Source organism: Phalacrocorax aristotelis, chromosome 7, assembly GCF_949628215.1.
Source record: "Phalacrocorax aristotelis chromosome 7, bGulAri2.1, whole genome shotgun sequence".
Classification (NCBI taxonomy): Eukaryota; Metazoa; Chordata; class Aves; order Suliformes; family Phalacrocoracidae; genus Phalacrocorax; species Phalacrocorax aristotelis.
This window is the reverse complement of record NC_134282.1, coordinates 54,756,589-54,774,271: the sequence shown is the minus strand read 5'-3', so window position 1 is coordinate 54,774,271 and position 17,683 is coordinate 54,756,589. Positions and strand designations below refer to the sequence as shown.

The following is a 17,683-nucleotide window of genomic DNA, read 5'->3' as shown; positions in this document are numbered from 1 at the left end:
CGACTACAACTCCCAGCAGGCATCGCGGTCCAGCGCCGGAGGGCGGAGGGGGCAACGCCCGCTGGGAGCTGTAGTCTCCTTAAGTGCCGGCTGCGGCGGGAGCGGACCGGCCTGCCACCACCTTCGCTCCCCGCGGGCGGTGAGATCAAGGTAGGCGAATGTCCTCCGGGGGCCTTTATATTCACCACAACGCCTGGGGGAGACCCGCGGGGACAACCAGCAGTAAAATCCCGCCAACGCTGAGGGACCGGCTAGTCACACCCCCTCCCCGCCCCCTGGGCGGAGCATGCACAGCATGACCCCGCCTACAGGGCATCAACAACCTATCTCCGCCTCTATGCGGGGTCGAGGTTGCCGAGGTCCCGCCCTCAGGCTTGGCCCCGCCCGACGAGGAACTTCCCGGTGGCGGCGGCGGCGACGGTGGCCGTGAGGGCCCGGTGCGCGCTCTCCCATGGCGGAGCGGGAGGATGTCGCTGGTGCTGGGGCTCCTGTCGCACACGCTGAGCAGGGTGCTGTGGTACTCCGGGCTGCGTAGGGGCTGCCATGCCCCCCGGAACAAGGCCATGGAGCAGGACAAGGCGCTCGAGGTTTACGGTGACTGTCGTGGGGCTGTTGGGGGTTCAGGGGTCGTCCCTCTGCGAGGCGTGGGGCCGCGGGGGCCGAGGGTCCATGAGGAGCTGTGGGGTGGGGGCCCGTGAGGAGTGGGGGATATGTGAGGAGCCGTGGGAGTCCGTGAGGGGATGTGGGGCAGGGGTTTGTGAGGGGCCGTGGAAGGTCTGTGAGGAGCCATGGATCCATAAGGGGCCCTGGGGGCCGTTGGTGCTGCGCCCTTGGGGGGGTGCGAGCTGGGGGAAGCCAGGCCCTGCCCGGCCCTTTCGGGGGGCCGAGAGCCGCGTCCCGGGGCTGAGTGTGCGGGAGCCCTCTGTGGGGGTCCCTGAGGGGCTGGAGCGAAGGCGGCTGTTCTGGCTGGGGGGCAGGAAGGAGAGGAAGGAGGTGTATTTGGCTTACTTGGGAGTTGGAATCATTGCCAGGGATGTGGGGCGGGGAGGGGTTACCCTTGGGGTGCTGGCAGCGTTAAGGGAAGGGTGAGGGCCTGCCTTGGGTGCCTGCTGGCTTTCCCCAGCCACACCGCCAGCCCCAGGCTGCGTCTGGAGGTGGGGTGGATTTTGTGACCTTGGGATGGAGCATCTGCCGTGGTCGCTGTTGGAATCCTGAGCAAAACAGTGCGCTGAGAGAACTGTCTAAATGCACCGCCTGGCTGGCGGGTGATGCTGCCGCTGCTTCCCCGCTCCCGAGGCTGTGGGAAGGGGCTGGACTGCTGCTGGGCTTGCTCAGTCCCTGCCTTGGGGGGAGTCACCCTGGTGTTTCATCCCCTTAGACAGAAAAGGAGCTGGACACACTTGGAAAGGCAAGTAATTCCAGAAAGGTCAGCAAATAGTCCAGTGAAATGGAGATTTCTGTCACTGAATGACTGAGTTTTTTTGTAAAATATGGAGAGATTTCACCTATGGAAATGCTGCGTGTAGGATCTCGGAGGATTCCAAAAGCATTGTCAAGCTTCAAGGTACTGGTTTTTTGTAGGCAGTTAGGAGCTGTGTGAGGATTTTATGCAGCACTGTACACACTTTCATCTAGGAAGAACAGAAGAGGAAACAATGTAAAGCAAACTCAATTTTAAAACTTGAGTGATGTTTAAATATAGTTACTTTAAAGCATCAGTGGTTCTAAGTAATAACTTAGCTTATGAACCTTATGCATGTAAGTAGCCCTGTTGATTTTGGTTCGTCCGTAGGGTTGTGCTTGTGCATGATCTTTGCGGAACTAAAGCATCTGTCTGTGTAAAATTTCAAAGACCAGAGACATCCATGAAGTACCACTGAACTAAATCAACTTCAGTGTTCCTCATGCTGCTTGGTGAAGTAATTGATTTCTTCTTTAAGTGGGGCTTTTCACATAGAAAGAGGGTAAAATTTAAAAATAGAGGAAGAAGTGTGTCAGAAATTACAAGGAAATGTGTATGTGAAGATAATTCCGATGTACGTATATATGAAGTAATTTTGGTTGGAGTGGATGATCATTGTAGGTCCCTTCCAACTGAACTATTCTATTCTTACAGATAAAGTGTCAGTGAGAGTTCCCCTGCTTAAAATCAAATGGGGTTAGATGTTGCAAGATCAATCCCATCTTTAAGTCGTCTTTCTGTTTTTGTTGAGGTGGTTTGTTTGGGCAGACTTCTGTAGTTTGAGGCTTTAAGCAAAAAGTTATAGAAGAGACCAAACAATGGAAAAAAGGTGAAAGTACTTTTTAGTGGTTTGACAAATGAGACTATTAATCTGTTTGCTGGAACACGTTCTAATAAATCTAGACAGTTTGTTTGCCTGTTACCATCACAATCCTTAATGTAATTGAGGGGAGAGTTATCAATTCTTTGGGAACACAGAACAAATAGCCTTGTGGCATCTGCTGTGTCTCCTAGCTTTGCAGTTCAGCAGCGTCGCATCCTTGCGGTGTAGACAGAGAGGCTAGGCGCTTCAGAGCGGTTCGAGCAGTTGTCTGCTTCCCTGGAGGTTAGGGAATGGGGCTAAGTTCTCTCATTCATCCCAAATTCTGTTTTATGGTACGAGCGATGACAGCTTACTTGGGACAGCAAGTGTTTCCCAGCCCTGCTGAAAGGATTACCTCGGCTTTGAGAGCAATTTGAGTAGCCCTTGCAGGAGGGTGAGAGGCTCTGGGAAGGCGAGGTGAGTACCAGGAGTGAAAGCTTATACAACTGTACAAAAACAAGTCTTTTCCTCCCTCGCAGGTCAGAGGCTTTAGGGTATGCCTGCGCAGATGGAGTCCAGACAGACACGAGCTGCCATTCCTGCCCGCTGGCTGCCTGCTTCCTGCCTGCCTGGAAATAATATAGCAATATTAGTGCCATGCTGTACTCTGCCTGTGGTGCCTGCTGAGAGGCTGGGCCTATCAGCTTAACGGCGGGAAGGCACTGAACGCAGCTTTGCAGCTCTCGAGTTAGGAGCTGGGTGGGTCTGTCTGTACCTGAAGATAGGCTGGAGTAATTTGCCGTAGTGAAGCCTGGTGTCACGCTTGCTTTCACAATACCGTTAGAGCTATTGCAGCAGAGCTATCGGTAGGCCTGCGCTAAAAAGAAAATCACAACTGCTAACTAAAAATACCTCCCCCTTCTTTTTTTTAAACCTGTTTTTTTTAAAATGAGCTTAACCTGTATCCCTTTAGATACCTTATTTATACCAGAAATGCTTGTGCTTGCATTTCTAGGGGCAAACAACTGCATACAAGGCGGAAGCAAGTGAGATGTGACAGCTGGGCACTTGTTAGGTTTGGCCTTCACTGTCAAAATTAGTGTCTCTTCAAGTTACGCTGTGTACGTGGCACAGATGTGCATAGGCTAGAGATCTCGTTGCCTTTCCTTCCGTGCTGCATTACTCAGCAAATACATTGAAGTGCAGGACTTATTTTTTTCAGGCCCAGGAAATTTACTGAATTCACGTACTCTCTTGTGCATTACTTCTCAGCGCCCTATAATCAAATATTGTAGCTTTTGAATATTACTTTAAAACCTTTTGTTCTATGGAGAAAGCAACAATAGATGTAATTCCATTTCATTGTATGATGAAATCTCCTTAAGCTAATCCAGAATGCGTTGTTCCTATAGAAGGCAATGCTGCTTATCATTTTCTATACAGGAATATGAAAACTAGTTGATCTCCACGTTTTACAAGCTAAGGAAGTGACTGTTGATATAGATAAATACGGATTAGTGCATTGTTTTTGTATTGGCTTCCCTTAAGGTGGCTTCAAAATCTTACCTCTGAGGCCCAGGCTGGGAAGTGGAGACAAGAGGATGAGAAGGAAATCTGTCTTGTCTTGTTAATAAGTTAGATTTTGCAAAACCTGAAAGGCAAGCAAACCTACCTGAAATACTACCTCTGTGTGTATTTTTTGGATAAGCTAATATTAAATGACCTGTAGCTCCGCAGGTAATACATATCCTTTAAAAGGCATGTTTTGATTTCTATTTATTGTAATGGGATTGTAAAAATAATAGCAAGTTTAGAACTGGAATGTGAAAAGTATGTGCACAGTGAACAGCAAATGCCTCAATTTGCCCAGTTCTGAAGCAATTTGTGAGATAATATATCACTGCTATTTACTGCTCTGCCTTTTTGGAAGAGGAGCAAAATAAACAGTGCTGGGAAGACAGTTTCTAATAAAAGTACCTTTTATTAAATTCAGGAAAGCTACTTTATTATTGGTTGCTTGTCTTCTGCTTTAGATATAATCCGTACTATCCGGGACCCGGAGAAACCTAATACTTTAGAAGAACTGGAAGTGGTAACGGAAAGCTGTGTTGAAGTGCACGAGATAGGTGAAGACGAGTATCTGGTTATCATCAGGTTTACACCAACAGTACCTCATTGCTCTTTGGCTACTCTCATTGGTAAGATTTCTGTTCTGTTAAATCTGTAACAATGAGCCTAAAGTGAATTTGACGTTGTCTGAATAACATCAGTCTTAGTTAAAATTCAGTATTGCTTTGCCAGCAGTTTGCCCAGGAATTTAATCTTGAGAACAACACAAACAAACAAAAAACAGAAGAAATGTGGGGAAGTCCGTCTGTTTTTGTCAAGTTAGGGAAACACTTCAAAGAGAAGCTCTCAAAAATCTACTGGGGAGTGGTACAGAATTCCATCTTTAGATTTTCCAAATTATTTTAGTAGTGTTAAATTAAACATAATGTCAGCTCTTAAATTTAAAAAAATGTTAAAACTTTACAATTGTTTCCCTTACTTTCCCTTACCCTATGGACGGCTCTATTCTCACACATGTACAAAAAACCCCACATGCAATCCAAGAACACAAAAAAAATTCCAGACCCTTAGGAGTTTGAAAGCAATTAAGTTGAATGAGAATCTATGCTGGCTTATTTGGCCTTTTTTCTTCCTTATTGTGGTGGGATCACATCTGAAAAGTCATGTCTGAGATCTCTGAAATGATTTCTTTAAATGTACCAAGGTTAGCAACTCTTACCGTTACATACCAATACTAGGATTTCTCAGTCTATTTTAAAGATTTAAGGGAAAGTAAGTCTTTAATGAAGAAGTATGTGTATTTATGCCTAAATAAACCTTTGCAGCTTAGCCTAGGAAGTAAAGTGTAGATAGTAAAGCAGCAGCGTGCCAAACTGTGCTAATTTATTCATAGTTTGACCCCGTTAGGAATGTCAGTGGCTTAAGGCTTAGACCTGAGGATCAACAGTGTGTATGTCAAATCTTAAACTTTGTGCTAATCACGTTCTCGGCACTTAAATGTCAGCCAGGTCTTTGATGTCTGTCTGATTGTGCGGTCGCTATCGCTATTGTGTGACCTCTGAAGTGCAGTTCCTCAAGCTGTTACGGGAAGGGGTTGTCGTAGCTGTTTTGAATAGTTGGGTGGTATATGTAAGAATGTGAGCAGTAAACAGGGGTTTTCTTCCAAACTTCCTTATCTGTAGAGAGTACTCCAAGCTGGTAGTTCTTCCGGGGAGTGTTTTCTATTGCTGTTACCACTGGCTCAGCCTGAAGACAAAGTGGGGCTGTGGTATGGCTTTGTCCATGTGCAGCTCATCGCAAAGCCAGGCTTTGTGGGTAAACTGCAGTGGGCTGGTGGTAGGAGTGTCCCCAGGCTTGGATATCGCTCCCAAAGATGAACCACACCACCCCTCTGCTCAGTTAGACACTAGATAGTGAAGTTATGAGTGCAAATTGCTCCCAAGTCATTGCAGGCTTGTGTTCTTCAAACAATTTATGTTGGATTTTTTTTAACAAATGTTAGAAAAAACAAGCATTCTTCTCAGTACAGATGCAGCCACAGTGACAGCCAGGAAGCTCTATCAGAAAAAAAGAAAGCTGGAAATGGGGGAATCTGTCTGTATTTAGTGTTTCTAGGAGGTGTTTAGAGACCAGAGACCTCCTAAGCTTGCAAGGCGGGTATGAGCTTAGCTGAGAAACTAAGTCCAAAGGGTCAAGCAGCAGATTAGTTAGTTTCCTCTGTGGCTTGTGCTGCTCAGAATGCTAAAGGAGGAGGTTGTCAATTATACTGGTGGTTTTCATTGTTAAATATGGATTCTCTGAAAATGCACCTCAAACCTTGAATTTTACAAGAAAATCTCTTATCTGTTTTGTTTAAACAGGCCTTTGTTTAAGAATAAAACTTCAGAGATGTTTGCCTTTTAGACATAAGGTAAAGTATCTGTTCTGGAACTTGCTTTAAACTACAAGAATGTACGCCGAGCTCTCTAAAAGAGTCTGTGCTGTAGGGCTGAGTAACTTGCAAGCTGGGATTAAGGATGGGGTCTTCTTAAGGCTTGTCGTTTGCCTGTGGAGAGCATGAATGTTGCAGTACCCTGTAGCACCTGAAGGGATTTGTAAATAACCATGGTGCTTCCTTTCCTTTACAAAAGACCATTTATTGCTGCACTTCTGAAACACGCGGTGTTTCAAGGGACTTCCTCACCAGCCGTCATTCGGGTTCTTGCTTGGTGGAAAAGAGGGAGTTTTCAAATCCAGTGGTATGAAGAATGGAAGTCATACTCTTGCCTTGTGGAAAAGGAATTTGGCCTTCTGCAGTATTTCAGTATGTCTGAGCATCATAAATATAAAATATTAATAGTTAGTGACTCTGCTGTACCATGTGGAATATCTGAGAGTTGTCTCCAGTGGACCAGCCCTCTGTGAGCGAGCCCTGAAAGCAAGAGAACTACTCTGTTGGCAGTTAGAGACCGGTTACGGGGAGCTCCACTGCTTCATGTAGGCATCGTCTAGGAAGTAAAAACTTCAGAACAGGTTCATTAGAGTTCAGAAGAACTGCAGAATTCGAAACTGGAACTGCATTGAGGGATCTCTTTATGACCTGAGTCTTGGGAACTGCTGTATAGGTGGCATACGGACCTGACCCTGGTCAGTATAGTGTCCCTAACGGGGGCCAGGCCTGGCTGTGCTGCTGGGGTGTCAGAAACTATACAGGCAATGGGGTTAGTACATCTGTAAAGAAAGCTGTTTGGGTCTTAGCAGGAACTAAGAGTAGACCTGTAATGGCAAACATAGACTTTTACAGACCTTCAGAAGCTTGCTCGAAATAATTTTGAGTATAAATTCATTAGCTTAGGATTTCTGGTGTTGATTTTTTTGTTGTTGTTTTGTTTTTATAGTTGCATCTTCCCAGTTAAACAGTGTAAAGTGAGACTTGCATTTCTAGAAAATTAGGTAGACAGCGATTTGTTACGCTGGACACAGGGTAACAAATAGGCTTAGCTTCAGTGAGGTAAGAGGAGAGGCATAGGACTTGTTTACTTGGTTTTCTGTTGGTACATCAGTTATAGGTGATCTTGCTGCTCAACTTGTGTGGGGTTTTTTTGTTGTTTTTTTTTTTTTTTTCCAGGCCTGTTAAATACTTGAAGGTGATTTAGGTCTGTTTAGAGTCTAGTCTTATAATCTGTTCTCACACAGGAAATGGATACTGCATTACACTACCGTTTTCAAATAGGATATCTGTGATTCTCATCGCTGAGCAAAGCTCATTGGGAATATCTTACTAGGAACCTCTTCCTAAGGACGTCTTTTCCAGAATGCTTAGCTCGTGAAAGTGACACTTGCGTTTCTGGTGGCTTTTAAACGAATCATTCCTGAATTGTGACCTGGAGAGAACTTGCTGGAAAAGTAGTGCCAGTTCTCCACTCCGTTTGCAGCAGCCAAACGGCAATTACTTTTTCACAAGAGCAGTCGACGTTGGTGAGGAATGACTGCCTCCGCAATTTTGAAGAAAGATTATCGGGGCCTCTCTGAAATGGGGGAAGAGATTGTCTTGTGATTGTGTTGCAGCGAAGTCTAAGATCAGCCTTTCATTGTCTGTGAACATGTTTTAAAGTATGAATTGCATGTCTAGTGCGTGTATTATACAATATTTTTTTCCAGTAATGAATATATTCGACTGTTGATACATGCATCTAACATTAATGATCTCTCCTCTAGCTGGAAATCTACATATCTGAAGGTACACATTCCACAGAAGAAGACAGTAAGTAGAGCTAATGGATGTGTGTTTGTGTTCTTTTGGGAAGTCCTTTTCTCCCCCTACCTTGCTATCCTTTTCAGAAATGAATATACTGTTAAAGCTTTAAAATGAAACATATAGGTGAGGCTGTTTCCAAAGGTGACTTGGTGCTGTGAACATACGCTTCTGCTTGGTGGTGGTTTGGGTGTTTTAAACAAAAAACCCCTGCCGTTCTTGCAGATGTTGAGTTGTGTTTATGACAAAAGCTGCTGTGCTGCTGAATAATTAACATGAAGAACTTCTGGACTGGTTGATCTTGCTATCTTAACATCATCATAACAAAAATACGTGTTTCTCAGTCAGTGTTAAAGTAAAGCTTGCAGGACATCAGAATTCTTTTGAAGCTATAGCTGGTCACTGGCTTAAACAGCTGTTAGAGCCTTTCCCCGGGCGTTTTTGTCCTTAAGCAGTTGACATCTTCGTGTGGGAAAAATTGGTTCTTCTGGTTGAATGATTAGAAACTGAAGCTGGGGAACACTAATTTGTCACCAATGTCACGCTTGATTTCAAGACCTGTCATTGGTACATCTTACATTCTTTTCCTAAATTGGAAAAGTAAAAAACGTTTGGTTTTTGATGGTTGGCTTTTAGGTGACTGAGCTTCCATTTGCTTTGTTCCCAATTTCCTATTGATACCCTGTCCTTAGACTGCTGGCTGGTGAGCACCCTCTTACTCTTCTGGCCTTGTCCTTCTATGGTGTCTGGCACCACCTCCTCATTCCAGGCCACGCAACTGAAATGCCTGCCCATACAGTGCTTTGCCACCTATTGTACAAACTTAAATTTTGCATGTTATGCAACTAATGTCTTCCACCTAAAAATAAAGTTGACACAACATACCATTGCTGTACAGCAGCATTTTCTCGGTCTTTGAGCTGGCCGTTCCCTGGGTTTGAAAAGTCCTCGCAGCAGTGTGGTATCTAGCATTTGTCACGTCACCGATGCAGTATGTGTAACGTGCCACCGAAAGCTGCTTCTGACTACCTTTCCTGTGATGTTTTGCAGTCAACAAGCAAATCAATGACAAGGAGAGAGTAGCAGCTGCGATGGAGAATCCAAACTTGCGTGAAATTGTGGAGCAGTGTGTTACAGAGCCTGACTAGTAGCTATAATACCCACAGAGTTATCATTTTGATACATTTCTTAAAATATCTTTGCTTAAAAGAAAATAATAATAAAGGCCTTGAGTTTAATACTTGAGTTCTTTTTATCTTCCACATCTTTTTTAAAAGAAATCATTTATAAGATAGATTTAAATCATGATGAATTAGTCTCTAAAAGTGTTGCGTATAGTGTTCAGAGTTTGTAATTTCTGGTGTCCAGAGGAATATTTTATGATTAAAAACAGAACACCACCTATGTATTGCCTTCGGATAGACCTTGTGATTATAAAGTCAGTTTTGCAAGTTAAATTTCTACATTGTTTCAATCACTGCACTGTAAAAATAAAACAGATTCTTGTACTGAAATGCTGCATTCTGAGTTTAGACTTTTTTTTTTTTCTTTAAGCTTAGGTTTAGATTTCTGTTAGAGAAGGAGGCATTTCATTCAACTTCTTTGTTGTTGATAAACATGTTAAAGCTGAACTAAATTCAGAAAAAGAATTTGGAGCCAAGGGACTGGAGTAGGACAAGGTAGATCTTTACTGGGACACTATTCCTGCTAAACATTTGCTTTTTTTCCTCTTCAAGTATGTGCTGATGATTCTGCAGGCTTTGCTTTATAATTGTCCGCAGGAAAACTTTACCCCGGGATAAGATCCTGCCGGTTTGGTCCTGCTGTTTTCATACGACCACCTGCAGTGTGGAAGAAGAGAGAATCACACAGCCCTCAGGAGCAAATCCCCGTGGTTCCACTGACCTGCTTCTTTTTGCTGGTCCCTCACTGATCGCTCTGGGCCATCCGTAGCGTTGCCAGCCGTCACGTGCTTTCTCACTGGGGAAGTTCCCTACGGTTAGTTTCAGTTGCAGCTGTGGTTTTGACCATGGATTTACCTTTCCCTGAAGAATTAGGCAGGTATTTCTCACTCGGCTGCCCTTCTCCCTGTGATGTTCCGTATGTGCCATGCAGCCTCAGCAGGGCCTCAGAGCTAAACCTATGCGCGGGGAGGAAGGCTGGTGCCACCCGTCGTGTCCTGTGGCACCCAACAAGCTAGTCGGGTGTCCCAGGGGTGCGTTACCTGGTCAGTGCGTGATGTTAACCCCTGCACTGGTTCATGAGATTTGGGGAACCATTCCTCCGCGAGACGGTGATTACTCCAGTGGGCATGTGTTGGTTAAACGGTGAGAAATCCTTGGAGTTCACTGCAAACATCTGTTGAGATTTCAGGGATTTGTAACCATTTTAATAATAAGCCACATGAAGCTTTCCTGAAGGCATGAAATGATGGAATGGACTCCAGCTAGGCTATGCATTATAAACAGCGGGGGAATTTTTTTTTCCCTTTGTAAAACAGTGTGCTGACGCGTCACAGCTGTACCAACACCGGCTCGTAACCTCCCTGCTTTCAGTGCCCAAGTTATAAGGGGGAAAAAAAAGGGGGGTGGGTGTAGGAGACCAACTGGAAGAGCAAGTGATTGGACACAAAGGCCACCTTGTAACCCCCGGAACAAAGAACTGTTTGCTTTGCAGAACAGAATCTGGACAGAGGAGGGAGCTGAGGGGTAAGGAAGTGTGTCTTTTAGGAACCGAGAGGCTGGTAAAGGGAACATGGTGTCCCAGAAGATGCAGAAAGCTGGGTGGTAAAATGTGGAAAACTGGGGTAACTAGGGGAAAGGTAAAGGCGGCAGGGGGAGATCCTGACCACCGACTCGATGCAGGAGAGAAGACTTGCCCCCCTGCTCCTGTAAGGAGCATGCCTGCTAATCTACATAGCTAGCGAGGCTAGTCAACACAGCTAGCCAGTCAGCAGGAGAGGGAGCTCGGTAAGGGGACACGGGGAGAAGATCCCTGAGGCTTCCCACGGAATGGCTCAAACACTGGCAGGACGCAGAAGCCCTGACCAGAGGGGCAGACCCTAGCGACCGGCGGGCTCGGAAAGGGAAGGCAGGTGCCACTGGGGCCACTCCGGGGCACGCGCTCCTACAGACCAGACACCCCCAGCGCCGGAACCCAGACCGGTGATCGATCTCTTTCTCTTCTTCCCTCTTTTTTTTTTTTCATTCTTTCACCCTTTCTCAATAAGCACTACAAGGCTTGGGACAACTCAGTAATGCAAGGCCTGAACTAATTGAATAACGCAAGACTTAAGCTAAGAAGTAAATCCTACAATATTGTGGGGCTCCTGTTGGTGCAATTACAATTATACATGTTAAAAGTAATGTTTGCCTATGGACCTTGAGGGTCGTTTCACCTTGATGCACACTGAGGGGATCGGCGAATCCGAGTCGTCTCTCCTCCCTCCTGGCGGGGCGTGACGGGGGAGCAATCCCCGTTACCTGTGGGTTACTGCACGTCTGCAGACCTGTCGGTTCTAGCCTTTGTATGGCAAATTACTTCAGTTACTCAGCTTCAATTAAATTTTACTTAAATTTCAAAAGCCTTTGTGCCCTCATTGCTCACCTTAAATGTAGCTTGAGGGAAGCGTGTATGTCATTAAGCAGCTCTTTCTACAGACGCTCCTGTAGGGTGTAGTTAGGTGTAAGGCTCAGCGTGGGACACTGCTACGCCCGCTGCCCCAGGTATTCGGCAGAATGCAAAGGGAATGAGCTACCTGATGCTTGCATGGGGATCTAAAAACTTGGTGCTGTTTCCAAAATAAATAACGAACCCATGGACCGATATTTTTTAAAATCCTACTTTGGGCAAAACCTAAAATCTGTGTATTTAGACTCCTGCTGGAATGGTCTGTCGTGAAGTATTCGAAAAGGTGCATTTTGCAAGGTTTTTTGTGGTTTTTTTTTTTGTTTGTTTCATTGGTTGTTGGGTTTTCTTTCAGCTGGGAAGACTCGTTAAATGGTAACTACTTCTGTAAACTAATTTCTATGAAAAGCAGGTGGAGACGTTTTCCTACGATAAGGTTCCCAGCCTTGCTGTGCCATGCCACTGGAACAGAAGTATAGAAGAAGAGCAATGTTTTTCTTCCCCACTGTTTAATAAACTAGTTAGAAGGTAACCATTGCAAACTGCCGTTCCAGTAACTGCCATTAGCAGTTCAGTTCAGTGCAAGGATTTATTCTCTGTGGTCCCTTATCATCAGCCCAGCACGTCTAATACAATTCTTCTTCCCAAATTTTTTTAATTGCTAAACCACGGTGCGCTGACACGCTTGTACTGTGCTTGCAACCCCTGGTTTTGTTTGTTGCTCCGTAAGGCTTGCTGTCGTGCATCGTATCCAAAATGGCTCCGAGGCAATGCCTGCAAGTCTGCCCAAAGTCAGGTCAAAAGAGAAAAATACTGCATGTGGAAGAGTCTCACCTCCATTTTAAAATTAAATCCAAACTGACTTTGTTGCTAATAAGTTGAAGCAATCTGTCTTTTTTTTTTTTTTCCTCCTTTTCAAAAGAAGAAAAGCAAAAGCAAAGCATTTTTTAGCTATTAATGATTTCTGGAGAGAAGGAAATGGGCAGAGCTAGACACGTTTTGGAAGCGTTCTCCCGCGAGGGGGAGCATTGAGAAAAGATCGGGGAATCACAGAATGGTTTAAGTTGGAAGGGACCTTCGAAGATCTACCCCCTGCCAGGGCAACTTCCACTAGACCAGGTTGCTCAAAGCCCCGTCCAGCCTAGCCTTGAACGCTTCCAGGGATGGGGCGTCCACAGCTTCTCTGGGCAGCCTGTGCCAGCGCCTCATCGCCCTCGTAGTAAAGAATTACTTCCTCATAGCTAGTCTAAATCGACCCTCTTTTAGCTTAAAACTGTTACCCCATGTTGTATCACTTCAGGCCCTGGTAAAAAAAAAGCCTCTCTCTGTCTCTCTTCATCATCATGCCCCCTAAGTACTGAACGGTCTCCCCAGAGCCTTCTCTCCTCCAGGCTGAACAACCCAGCTCTCCCAGCCTCTCTCCAAGGGAGAGGTGTTCCAGCCCTCGGATCGTTTTCATGGCCCTCCTCTGGACCCGCTCGCTGCATTTGGGAGCTTCCAAAAAAGCCTGTGCTCACGTTCCTTTTTATTTCCCCTTTTTTTTTGTCCCTTAAAATCGATTCTTTCTGCCGGGAAGGGACGCCCAGCGCAACCCCCCACAGCCAAACCTGGGCTGCGTCCCAGGTCCTGGCGCACTGCCGGTGCCGCGGGTGGCTGGGAGCACCCGGGCTCCTGGGAAGGGCGAGGGTGACGCAGCTCCGAGGCCGCTACTATTTGCTGTTTGTCTTTGCTTTTTGTGGGCTGTTTAATAATGGCCCCAAGTGTAAATATATGGGGGCCAAGATAATTTTCTTTATCAGAGTTCCAGGCTCCGCTGGCTTAAAGCTGCCGTTGGAGAGGGGGGAGTTGTCCCTCAGAGCTGCCTCTTTATCTTCTAATTCCACATTTTACATGTTTTGCCTTTAAGCAGAAGCTGTCTCAGAAAACTTTCATCCCTTGTGAAAACGTATTTGTTACTGCCAGACATCCCAAAATAGCTCTTTGTGCCTTCTTCCTCTTCGTCTTCTGCCATACCAAAACTCCCGGGTTTGATCTTTCACACCAGCACTCTGGGAACAAGATGGAAAAGCTCCGTTTTCAGGTGCGAGACTCAAGCAAAGAAGAAAAACCCTAAACCCTCTTACACGGTTGTAGTAAGAGATGTACTTGGGAACTCTACGTCTGAAGACAGGCCTGGATTTGCACCACCCAAATTTTAGAGCGGTTCTGCCTGCGGTTCCGCGTGCTGCGGCGGTAACTTGTGCTCCAGAAGCACAATTTAAGTGTAAAAGTGAGACGCCTCTGATGCTGGGAGTCGTTTGGAGGTGAGGGTCTCCTACCACGGCTCTTTGGGTGGGTCTGATGAAATCTCTGTGGCAAAGCTACTTGCACCAAAGTGCTGGTGATTGACAAGAGAAACTTTGATTACTTGCTCTAACCAAGACTTTTTTAATCTTTCTGATATTTTAAAGCATTATTTTTAAATGTTATAAGGACAAGAAATGTAAACGTGACTGTTTGCTTCGGTTGGTATTTATTAGATGAGACTATTTCTTGTCCTGGGTGGATTTTCATGAGAACGCTTCCTTACGCATTGTAGCAGGATGCCATTTAAAATTGACCGAATAATCAAATCACAGAATCTCAGGTTGGAAGGGACCTTAGGGATCATCTAGTCCAACCTTTCTATATAATAGAATATATTCCTGCTGTATATATGTCCTGCTGTAGCGGGCCTATAAACTGAATGGCTTTTCTTTTCCACTTGATGGCAATTTTTTTTAAAGCAAGAAAGTTAATATTTTTGTAGCACAATACAGCATCTTCATGATGCTTCCACGAGCTGCTGAAGCGTCTTTCTGATGGATCTCCTCCCACATAGAAAGCGTCGAGAAAAATAGGAGAGTCTTGTTGTGATTAAATGTTCCTTACGTCAGGGGAGCGTGTCCTCATGCCGTTGCTGTGTAAGCAGAGATGCTGCCTGTCAAGAGTCACGAAAGGAAGGAAACGGGCAACAGTTTGAGCCGCTTTAAACTGAAATGAACACGGAGCTTTAACCGCAATGCATTGGGGCCACCTGCGTGCAGACGTGGCCCTTGGGGCCATGGTTTAGGAGGCCTGGGGGTGTTGGGTTGACGGTTGGACTTGATGATCCTGGAGATCTTTTCCAACCTGAATGATTCTATGATTCCCCTACTGCCCCAGAATATAGTTACAGGAGGGAATTATCGCTAAAGTAATGGTTTTACATAGCATGGGGGGATGAAGGGTGGTTTCGCGCTTCCCCACTAGCGCCGGATCTTGTGGCACCTACCCCTGCACCACCCGGTGTGCCTGTGTGGCTGGCCAGCGTCCGTCTGTCCGTTCCTCCCCGCTGGGGCTGTGTGCGCCTCGGAATGCGCCATGTGAGCTTATCCTGCGATTGGGAACGAGCCCTGGCACCTCCTCGCAGGGGGCTCAGCGCAGAGCGGCAGAGCAGCGCCGCACACAGCCGTGCACCGGGCTTCAACGGCAGTGGGCGTGGGGGCTGCATCCCCAGTCCCATCCCCAACCCCATCCCCAATTCCGTATTCCCCTATTCCGTATTCAGTCTTGCCACAGTCCAGAGGCAGCTTTTTGATAGATCAGTTTTCATCTGAATGATAGGTCCCGGAGGAAGCTTCTGCTGAAGTAGTTTTCAAGGGATGACGGTCCGTGTGCGGGAGGGAGGGCCCTGCCCGTACCCACACAGTTTGTGTTGCAGAATTACTGGTGTCCGTTGTGTGTTCAAAGCCTATTGACCACGAGCAAAGCCTCCTGCAAAATTCAGCAGGCTTCGGGAGGGCAATTCCTGCTCAAATTACAGGAGCTCTGTTCCAATTTCAGTGTAAGTGCATCCCTCAAAACGCCAAAATACTCTGGGAGAAGGAAAAGGCTTTTCTGGGGGAGGGAAATGGCAACGATTCACCTCATTTCTCTATACATTTAGTCCCAAGAGGGTTATCTTATTCCATTTCCTGATCCAACACAAGAATGCTCCAAGTCGTGCTTTCAGAATCTCAACCCATTTCAAATAAGCTTTAATTTAAATAAGCAGCTTCTGGATGGTAAGGAGATAAGTGACTATGAGATTTGCACACAAAAGGCCGAGGGCAGCAGGTGAGGGCTTGCCCTGGTTCTCTCTGCACACAGGCACTTGGAAACCCCGCAGCCCCCAGCCCCACGCTGCTAACGGTTTCAGGCCAGAGATGGCTAAAATATCTTGAAATGCCAATATGGAACGTCACAGCATTATTTCTCCAGCAGTGCTGCCGGTTTCAGCTGCTTCGGACACCCCCGAAGCTGCCGGCCCCGCGGGCAAAGCCTGCAAAGCCTTATGGCTTCCCTGAGCGATGGGTTTGGTTTCCCAGAGTTTTGCATAAAAGCAGGAACCGGCTCGTGTTTCAGCTGCAGTCGCGAACTCCTGCTTAGGCACCGTCAGTGACGGAGCTTGTGAGCTGATTTTTTTAAAAAAACAGCTTGACTTGTGCAGGGGGACAAAACCCCTGCCTGGAGGGAGGTCTTCAGCTCTGGAAAGCCAGTGGTTACACACGGGAGTGTGTTGGTGTTAGTTGCACCCAGATAAAGCGAAAAGCGGGGTGTCCGCAGCTTGTTTAGCTTTCTGGGAGGTGCGGGTCTATTTCAAGTTACTAAAATGACTAAAATGGATTTTTCCAGACTATGTTTTCCTTGACAGCTGATCAAAAGATGCAGTTTTCTAGAAATACCATAAAGCTGAGGTCTGACCGGGCCAGCAAATGCAGCTGTGGCAAAACACCATTTCAAAGGTAGGATGTCATTTTCGGTAACGGCTTTGCTGGATGCCCGCGGGGTCTCACCGCTCGCTGGCACAGGGCATGCACGTGCATCAGGCAGCTGCCTGGAGGCACCAGGGACAGGCTGCCTTAAGGTATGTGAGCAAGACCTCCTGGTGCTGGCAGAAGATGAAGCAATGAGTTATTCTAACCAAGGCCTTAAGAAACATTTCCTTCAGTAATGAATTTGCGGTGGACCAAAAGCGAGAAAATCCCATATAGAGAGAATTGGAGAGGAGGCAGGCACGATTGCCCCTGTGCCCATCGGACCTGGAAAACTTCCAGAGAAGGGCTTTATCACAAAGGAACCATATCTGTTGGTTGGGGGAAAAAAAAAGCCAGTTCAGGAAAAGCAAACTTGTTTTTCTAACTTAGAACTAGATTTAAGGCACCTCCTTCCATTTCTCTCTCTCGCAGGAGGAAAAAGCATCCCTGCACAGAGCGTATTTTACTGCCCAGGCAGCTCGTCTGACTTTCTGAAACATGAGGGGAGGAACAAGTGCGCATCACGGTGTTGGCACAGCAGGGGCACGTGGCCTGTCTGATTTGGAGAGGGCACTATAGGCAGATAAATACCCTTCAGGGATGTGTTAAATGAACCTGCGAGAGTCAGCTGTTTCCCTGGAACTTGCTTTTTTCTTTGCTTTCCAACGACAGGTATTTTCTTTCTTTTCTTTTCGGAATGCAGGTATCTGCTGGGAGCCATGAGGTTTGTGAAAATCTGTGACCATGAGATACTCTTCGCAGCTGAGCCGCCTGGTACCTTGCTGGGTGCCTGCGTACAGCCTCAGGTTGCACCATCGAAAGGTTTTCAGGATTCGGGGGGTTCAGCTGTTCTTCTGAGAGGTCTGCTTAAAACCCCCAAACCCTGAAGACAGCTTCTATTCTAGATTGGGTTTTTTGTTAAGAATAAATACAGAAAACAAGCCTCTTCGCAAAATAAAATGAAGTTCATGGTTCTTTGATGAAATAGCCTGATTCTTCCTTCTACATCTCCTTTGTCCAGCCTCACTGGGAGCAACGAGCTGAGTTATGTTGCAGCAAATGGCCCTTCTGCAAAACACCCAGAGGAAGGTGTTCCCACCATGACAAAGGCTTTGCCCCTGGTGGGCAGGGAACGGGAGGATGCTTTGGTGACCATGAGAGGACTTTCCCTGGTTCTGCAGTGTGCTGAGATC

At 46.3% G+C, this 17,683-nt stretch overlaps 1 protein-coding gene and 1 long non-coding RNA gene across 4 annotated transcripts; both read left to right on the top strand.

Moving 5' to 3' along the window:
* Window positions 1-366: 366 nt before the first annotated feature.
* Window positions 367-9,581, top strand: CIAO2A (cytosolic iron-sulfur assembly component 2A). Of its 2 annotated transcripts, XM_075100854.1 has the most exons (5): window positions 369-594; window positions 4,298-4,462; window positions 6,194-6,243; window positions 8,031-8,076; window positions 9,118-9,581. In XM_075100854.1, the coding sequence occupies exons 1-5, from the start codon at window positions 468-470 to the stop codon at window positions 9,213-9,215; spliced, it is 486 nt and encodes a 161-aa protein (XP_074956955.1). In that variant the 5' UTR covers window positions 369-467; the 3' UTR covers window positions 9,216-9,581. The 2 variants fall into 2 exon arrangements, with proteins under 2 accessions (XP_074956956.1, XP_074956955.1); XM_075100855.1 differs by lacking the exon at window positions 6,194-6,243 and having other exon boundaries at window positions 367-594.
* A 3,741-nt stretch (window positions 9,582-13,322) lies between these two features.
* Window positions 13,323-17,464, top strand: LOC142060530 (uncharacterized). Of its 2 annotated transcripts, none has more exons than XR_012661792.1 (3): window positions 13,323-13,997; window positions 16,369-16,478; window positions 17,194-17,464. It is a non-coding gene; the product is annotated as an uncharacterized LOC142060530 (long non-coding RNA). The 2 variants fall into 2 exon arrangements; XR_012661791.1 differs by having other exon boundaries at window positions 13,592-13,997; window positions 16,923-17,464.
* The last annotated feature ends 219 nt before the right edge of the window (window positions 17,465-17,683 follow it).